This window comes from Stegostoma tigrinum, chromosome 35, assembly GCF_030684315.1.
Source record: "Stegostoma tigrinum isolate sSteTig4 chromosome 35, sSteTig4.hap1, whole genome shotgun sequence".
NCBI classification, from domain to species: domain Eukaryota; kingdom Metazoa; phylum Chordata; class Chondrichthyes; order Orectolobiformes; family Stegostomatidae; genus Stegostoma; species Stegostoma tigrinum.
In genome coordinates this window covers 4,915,300-4,923,902 of record NC_081388.1, presented here as the reverse complement: position 1 = coordinate 4,923,902, position 8,603 = coordinate 4,915,300, and the positions used below count along the sequence as shown (strand labels likewise).

The following is an 8,603-nucleotide window of genomic DNA, read 5'->3' as shown; positions in this document are numbered from 1 at the left end:
GTACATGTTGACAGATTTGTTCAATTCAGGACCTGGTCAACTGTACACTTGCTTACCACCACAAACCAATTAAAAGTTAATGATCTGTTTGACATAGGGTGGTACTGGTGGAGAATGGCTATATGTTAAAGTTAAGGTCTAAAGCACCTTGCAGTGTCACATGGCATGCTGCATTCAAGTATCATGCAACTTTTAATTCAGTATGCACAACCAAAGCAGAGATTGTGTCGAAAGACAAATCTAAGCAATGCTTCAGTGGACTGAATTCACCCTCAGGCTTCCATGCAAGCAGGAAGTTTGCAGTGCTCCTGAGATGCTGCTTGGCCTGCTGTGTTCATCCAGCCTCACATTTTATTATCTTATAATTTTTAATACACTGGTATATACAAATGAATCCAAACCACTGCAAACCATCATCAGATGACATTCACATCCTTCTAAACAATTTTTCCCTGTCCAACTGTGGCAGCTACAAGTGCTTCTCAAAACACAGGTGACAATCCTGGTTGGCCTAAGGTGCCTTCAGAGGCAGGGCAATTGACAGAAACCACACTTCCAAAATGCTTAATTCTTCCTCCAGCGTCTGCACAATCATCCACAGCCTTTATTTTCTTTACATTTCTAACCATGAACAGTTCAAAGTGCAAGACAGGACTTAAAAATGATAATTCCCTGATTTGGGGGTGGAAAACATTCCAGGGCTTATGGACTGGACACACAAAGACAATGAGAGTGAGAAGAGCACATGGGGCTGAATTGGTTTCTTGATGGGATTTGAATGTGAAATCAGATTTCAAGGGGCAATACAGATCAATGATGACTGGATGAGGGTACATAGAGTCAAGTTTCAGATGCTCTGAAGATTTATGGTGGAGCATAAAGGATGGGAAGCTGACTGGCAGGGCAATGAAGTTCTAACTCTAGGTAGCAAAGGTTTAGGTTACGGTTTTGGCAGTAATGTGATGGAAAAGATATGGGATTAGAAAACTCAGTTGTTTCGCATCAGATAGGATAACAAGGTTGTGAATAATCTGATTCAGTTTGCATACTTGACTAAAGGGAGTGAAATTGAAGAGGATGGTGCAGAAGACAGTGGTTTGATAATTTACCTTTGAGAATGACCACATCATCCTATACTGCATTTCCCACGATGTCTTGCTGAGTGGTCCCACTTCCTTCTTATTCAGACATAGCCAGAAAATAAATCAATGTCAAATGGGTCATCCTCATTGGTAAATTATTCCTTAACCTCTGCACCGTCCTCTAGTCTCTCCACTCTGACATTTCTGTTCTCTTCCAATTTTGGCTTCTTGCTTAATCCCCAGTTTTTAATCACTCAATTGCAGCTATGCTTTCAGCTGCCTAAGTACTAGAACAGGAGGCAGCACCTGACTTTATGTCCTTTTAAAGGAACTCCTGAAATTCTGCCACCTTGGAGCTTTTTACATACGTTAAAGATGCTGAATAAATACATTTTTTGGTCCAAAAATCTAATGAGGAAATTTTGCTAATCTGAAACAATGTCAGAAGTAGTGTCAAATTCCAAATCACAGACATGCCTTGTCAGGCTGCTCTGGTAATCCATTGGGCAAGGGCACTGCATAGTGGAGCTGTCAAGGGTCGTTGGTGGTGGAGAAAAGCTCTGTTTATCAGTGTACATTAAGAATTTGATGCAATACCTTTCACTTATGTCACAAAAGGCCAACGAACACACAGCTAACAGCCACTCAAAGCTAAATTTCTGGCAGAACCTCAGAAGTAATGATGGACTGACAGTTGAGTAGGTTGCTGGCATTTCTCTGGTTACAATCACTGAAGATGATGATGGTGGACCCAGTTGGGCATTGATATAAGATGTTGTCAGTTATTGTCAAAGGCTGGAGAAGTGTTGAGAAGACCAAAGGATATCATTTATGGCTTTGAACATAGCCACAGTGCAGAGGAATTAAATGAAACTCAATTTGAGTGATTCAAATGTGGTTGTGAAGTAAAGGTGGGCATCAACTGCAACATATTGAAGAACTTGAGAAAAAGGGGAAGTTGGAGACGGAATATTAGTTTACAAGGACAGAGGGGTCAAGGGTAGGATTTTTGAGGCAAGAGCCAGGAACAAGCGATTTGAAAGAGTTGAGGGATAGCAACGAGAGGTGACAGAACAATTAATATCTGCTAGGGCAGGAGGTTAGTTGACCTGTGTAGGAGCAAGGGAGTAGAAAAATGGTCTTATGGACATAATGCAATTAGAGAGGGCACCAGGAGAAATAGGAGAAACTATAGAAAGGTGGGAGTTCAGAGCTGGATCAGGGAAACTTGGAATTTTAGCAGACAAACACAAATCACCTTAATGTTAAAAGACATCAAATTATTCCTCATGCCATCTGGAAATGAGGCTGGAGCAAAAAGGGAAAGGGATTGATATAGACTGTAGTACTGGAGTTAGTAGTACTCCCAGCCTCAAGGGCCATATGTGAAACATTGCCAGTGCAGCTGGCAATGACTTACATAATGGAGTTACCAGTGAGTTGAATAACCAACATTTGAAATTTGTTATGTGGGATGACAGTGTTAAAAGAGTTGTGCAGGAAGGTAATAGGAGGCAGTCAGGTTTAACCTCATACTTCTGTGAAGTTCAGAGGTAAGGGGATAGAAGCCTGGATCTGATACTAATGTTATTTACTGTTAAGGGAATGCAGTACTGACTGAGGCACCATATTTTTGTGGAAACATTAAACTAAAATGGGATCTCTTCAGTATCAACATTTAGCCCTAAATCATTTATCTGAAACTAGGTCATTATCACATTTGCAGTTTGTGGGATCTTACTGTTCACAATTTGACTGTCCCATTTCCTGCATTATAACAGTGACTGTTTCTGATGTTTGCTGCTGGTTGCAAAGCATTTTAAGATGCTCTGAAGTGGCAGAAGGTGCTAGAGAAATGCAAGTTGTTCTTGGCTTAACAATAACTGAAATAGCTTCAATCACACTCTACTTCCAGGGTGGGGAAGCAGATCTTTTAGTTCTTTCAGCTGGTGAACACACATTGACACCTGAAGCACAAGCTAAGGAGTGATAGCTGCACATCCTGAAAGGATTTTGTACATTGTGTTGACTGCAATTCAGTACTGGAGCAGCCATGGACTTCCAGCCGCTTTGATCATGAGAATTGAAAAGGTCTACAATGTGTCAGGGCAAAACAGATGGCAGTTTGCACTTCTATACAGCTTTTGCTGTAAGAGGCAGATTTTAAGCAGGATCTGAATTTTTGGAGAGAAAATTCAAAAGCTGAAAGTAGGACTAGTAATCGTGATGCAAGGAAGGGCAGGATGCTGAAAGACCGGAGTTGGAGGAATACCTTTAACGTATTTGAGGGTAAAAATACATGCCTCACCTCTTGCAAAGCAGAAACTCGTCAACAGATTAAAGTACAAAGAAAACTATCACCTTAGTATTACTTCAGTCAATTGTGGACATTTGCCTTGATGGTGTGTTAGAAAAACTGAAAGCTGAACAGCGTCAAATGAAGATTTCACATTCCAAAGTTTTTAAGGAGATGAAAAGCTAAGGGGCCGAATTCACAAACACTGTCAAACTGCACATGGATTTATTATTTCCCTCATCCAGAATTTCGTTTTTTTAAGGTAGGAAAATACCAGTCTTTTTTTCTTTATATATCAAAAACCATCTAAGAAAACAGTTGGCGAGTTACAAGTTCCATCTGTGGGAATGGCCGGGTGCCTAGTCTCTCTCGCCCTGAAATCTCCCAGTGATGTGCATGTGCCCAGCTGTGGACTGACTTGGTGTGGAGGAAGGACTGGCCATGCAGCCAGCTTGATCATCAGGAAGGCACATGAAGTCTGCTGCTCCCCAGCAATGCCTGAAGGGTTCGGTCCAGCACAAGTGCCACCAGGAAGTCAGCCACGAGAACCTCGGCAATCACTATTTTAAGCTGCAAAGAAAAATCTGAATTAATCTTAGAACTGTGTCCGGTTTACTGCTCTGATTCATTGAAGCTCTGACTAAAAGGTTCTACATTTTCCCATGTTACTCTCTCCCTTAGCCCTTTCCAGTAGATGCTTTCATAGGGTAGTCAGTCATAGCACCGTGCCTGTGTGCTGCATGAAGACAGTGTGCATGACCATCACATGTTTATGCTTGGCAACTTTCCAGCATATAGGGGCCCAACGATTAGTGTTCATGCCCATTGATTCACATCCTTCTTTTACCCAATGGAATGTGCTACAAAACTAAGGCCCAGTGGGGTTCATACACACCAGTAAAATTTGAGATTTCACAACTGCTACAGTTCCTGTGTCTCAAGGCCAACCCGGGAGAGCACCCTGCTGAGTCCAGAAAAGGCTACAGGTTAAAAAAGAGAAGAGACACGAAGTCCAAGCTAAAAGCAGAAAGGGCTAGAAATGTATGGCAGGTTAGGAATCCAGGGAATGTGGTGACGAGGGCCAACACCGTGCACCTACCCGTCTTCCCTGATGCTGGTGTTTAATTGCTGCAGAAATCCACTTCTGTGACCATAGTTTCTACATCCCCTTTCAGGTACTGACCCAACTGCCTTTTTGATTTAAGTTACATTCCCCACATTAACTATTCTTTATTGTGGAAACTTACTTTGTCCTAACAACCCTCAGGGGGAAAAAAAAGCCTCTTTTACTTCTCCAGAATAATTTTTGAGGTTGTAGATATACTTGCCAAGCCAGTGGATCTGGTTTCGTCACCCTGCTAGATAACATCGTCAGTGTGCTTCCGGTGAAGTGTTGCTAATCACCCTACCGTACATCAAGGATATTTCAGATATGATCACAAGATACTCAGACCCCTAGGTATCGGAGTAGCCCACAAACTGACAACCGCCCTACGACAGCTACTGACTAACATAATGGATCCCATATCCAAAATTGGGGTAATGTACAAAATACCATTCAAGGACTGAGAAATACTACACAGGCCAAACCAGAAGAAAACTGACAATGTGGATACATGAACATGTCGGTTTGTGGGCTACTCTGATACCTAGGGGTCTGAGTATCTTGTGATCATCTCTGAAATATCCTTGATGTACGGTAGGGTGATTAGCAAGTCTGGTTGTGTTTTGTCTTCTTGTGGTCTGACTTGGAGGTAACAGTGGATTGTGCTTTTTGGGTATCCATTCCTTTTGAAGACTCTATATAAATTCTCCTATTCTGCTTTGCATAGTTCCGGATGGCCGAAATTTGTGTTGTGGCTCATTAAACACATTGCAGTAACCCATAACTATGTACAGCAGAACAAGAACACATTTACAGAGTATTCAAAAGGAACAGATACCTGAAAAGCACAATCTACTGTTACCTCTGAGTCAGACCACAACAGGATGACAAAAAAACAACCAGACTCACTAATCACCCTACCATAAAGGACATTTCAGAGATGACCACAAGATACTCAAACCCCCTAAAAACCAACAACCACCTTATGACAGCTACTGATGAACGTAAAAGGATCCCATAACCAAAACCAGTAACGCTGGAGTAATATGCAAAATACCATGCAAGGACTGTGAGAAACACTACATAAGCCAAACCGGAAGAAAAACTGACAATACAGATACACGAACACCAACTAGCCACCAAGAGACAGGACCAATTCTCACTTGTCTCACTACACACCAATTCGACTGGGACAACACATCCATACTCGCACAAGCCAAACAGAGACACGCCAGAGAATTCCTGGAGGCCTGGTATTCCAACTGGAACTCTATCAACAAATATATTGAATTAGATTCTGTGTACAAACCACTGAGAAACAGAACTGAAGGTAATATCAACCATCCCAGGAAACTGAGGCATATAAATAACAGGTGGGACAGAGCACCAAAGCTTCAATCGGAGGCACACTGACAATGTTATCTAGCAGAGTGATGAAACATTTGCAACCAAACCCACCAGCTTGGCAAGCATGTCTACAACCTCATGAACAACCAGAGCTACAAATCTTCTTGAAAACTTTGAAGAACTAATTTTGACTCTGACACCATGTTCCCCCATTAACACATTATCTACAGCTCCTTCCAAATTACATGCCTCCCTCCAGTTTAGTTCAAACTACCTCTGCACACAGGGTCTGAAGTCATCCTCTCAGCTTCACATCACAATCCTTGTCAAAACTAACCCCTATTTTCACTGCAATTATAGGGTTCGTCAGCCAGGTTCATCCTCAGAAATCAGTGGGAAGTAGGTTTCCTGTCCTCTGTCCACTCATTCAAACTTGAATGAAGGTTCCCTTCCCATCCCACTGTTACTACACCTGAATCTGGTAGGTTCCAACTAATAAAGGATGTTTTGGAATATATTGTATCAGTGATAATGGGAACTGCAGATGATGGAGAATCCAAGATAATAAAATGTGAGGCTGGATGAACACAGCAGGCCCAGCAGCATTCCTCACTAACATTCGTCACCCACAGGAAGTAAGGTTAGTCCAAACCAGGATCCTGACCCTGTGTTCTGCACAAACAGGTTTGTTAAATCACCACTGCAGGAGTTAACTTTTAACTCTTCAATACATTTTTTCATCCTCAGATGTCTAAATCCATGTCCCCTATCTCTGCATGGAGAAGTGGGTTGGAGATTAACTCAGGGACTCCGACAAGGCAGAGAGCTAATGTGGGATGCTTCTCTAAGTTAATTTGAGAATGGAACAACTGGGCAGCACAGCGTTAAAGGAACAGAAGTCATCCCATGGATTGGATTGTGCTGGTTACAGGGACCTGAATGGACAAAATAAATTTAGAGTCACAGTTGGACAAGCTCTCTGATGAAGGGTCTAGGCCCGAAACGTCAGTTTTTGTGCTCCTGAGATGCTGCTGGGCCTGCTGTGTTCATCCAGCCTCACATTTTATTATCTTGTTTTGGAATATAGCTTGGTTTCTATGCATACCTCTATTGGAATTTCCACAAGCCCAAACTGTTCGTTGAACTCCGGTGAGGAGCCAGTGAGCAGGCCCAGGATAGCAAGGCCTGAAATCACAATACTCCACAGCAAGGGCTTGTTCTCCTGTAGGCTCTCCATGAATGGATGACCCTGAAAATACACAAAGATGGAGCTCAGCACAAGGTGACATTTCAGAGCTGCCCCATCAGAATCTCTCATATTGGGTGAAAATTACCTTGAAGGTGAAATAAAATTGGTTTAAAGAGCACTCTCTGTGGCAATTAAACTATGCCCCTATTTTGATACAAATTGGAGAATTACATTCACCTCACTCATTTGAAGACAACTACTGTCACTGCAGCTTATTGGCAATGCAACATTTAGCTCCAACATGACAAAGACCAGTGAGCATTCCACTGCCAGTTGATCAGCTCTCACCAGGGACGCTGTCTGCTTCTCTTACCTTGTAATTAATAGCAAAAGTGGCCATCTGCATTGACATGGACATGATGTACACTGTGCTATTCACCAGGCTGGGCTCAAACTCTTTGTACAGATCCACAAACTCTTCTGTGCTGGAAAAGGAAAAAGGAGGGCAGTAAAACATAAAATACAGGACTAATCAGCCCATAACATTTGATAGCCTACCCAGGACAGTTTGACATCAAATCTGAAGTCTTCTACACAGAGAAATTCACCACTGCAGCTCAAATACAATTTATTAGCCACATGCGTCTTGCTTCTCAAATCAATCTACCCATTGCTATAACAAAGTGTGGAGTTGGATGAACACAGCAGGCCAAGCAGCACCCATTGCTATCCTGGCTCCAATGCAACAGTGAGCCATTTACTCAGCAAAGATCAAGCAGTCCAACTTTCTCTCCAGACCTTGCTAATTCTCACTGGGTCATAGCATAACAGCCACCATTCCGAACTTGCCTAATAGGGAAACAAATTGAGACAAAGGCATCACAGACAAAACTAACTACCAGTATCCACTGCGCAACTGTTAAACACAGGTGGCTGAATAGGACCCCATTCATAAGGCTGGAATTGTAAAGTCTAAAATCTTGCACTCCCTAGTCTAGCCCATTGCCTTTCCCCCTGGTTAGCCTGGCTCATGACCTTTCCAGCCCTACTTGGTAACACAGAATTTGTCAGCCTCACTAACATTCCTCACCCACAGGAAGTAAGGTTAGTCCAAACCAGGATCCTGACCCTGTGTTCTGCACAAACAGGGCTTTTGTTAAATCACCACTGCAGGAGTTAACTTTTAACAAAGTTAGAGATTTGCAAGGAGTCTGGGCTGTCTCAATCCGTTTCAGCTACACAATTACACACCAGGACAACCTCATTGACAGTGGGACAGTTTGGGGCATCCTGAAGGGTGCTGTAGGAATGCAACTCCATTTTCTTCATTGCTGAAAACAGGTGACAAAATTATTGTGGCACCGAAAGTGGAAAATTTCAAAAATGAGGAAGGAAAGAAAAGCAATAATTCTGCTGGGACTTTGCATTTATCCCTAGGGTAGAACCAGAAACATAGGACAGAAATAGGCCATTCAGCCCATCAAGCCTGTCCTGCCATTCAATACAATCAGGGTTGATTGAACACTTCAATGCTTTTCCCCCAGCCTATTCCCAAAATCCTATAAGACGCTAGTGACCTTAAAC

General features: G+C 42.5%; 1 protein-coding gene across 1 annotated transcript in view; it reads right to left on the bottom strand.

Moving 5' to 3' along the window:
- Window positions 1-564: 564 nt before the first annotated feature.
- atp13a1 (ATPase 13A1) overlaps window positions 565-8,603 on the bottom strand; it is a 102,492-nt gene continuing 94,453 nt past the window's right edge. Inside the window, exons 24-26 of the mRNA XM_059639921.1 lie at window positions 7,393-7,504; window positions 6,936-7,079; window positions 565-3,948 (exon numbers count right to left, since the gene is read on the bottom strand). Coding sequence (XP_059495904.1) covers window positions 3,838-3,948; window positions 6,936-7,079; window positions 7,393-7,504 — 367 coding nt within the window. The 3' untranslated portion in view covers window positions 565-3,837. The remainder of the gene's footprint in view (window positions 3,949-6,935; window positions 7,080-7,392; window positions 7,505-8,603) is intronic.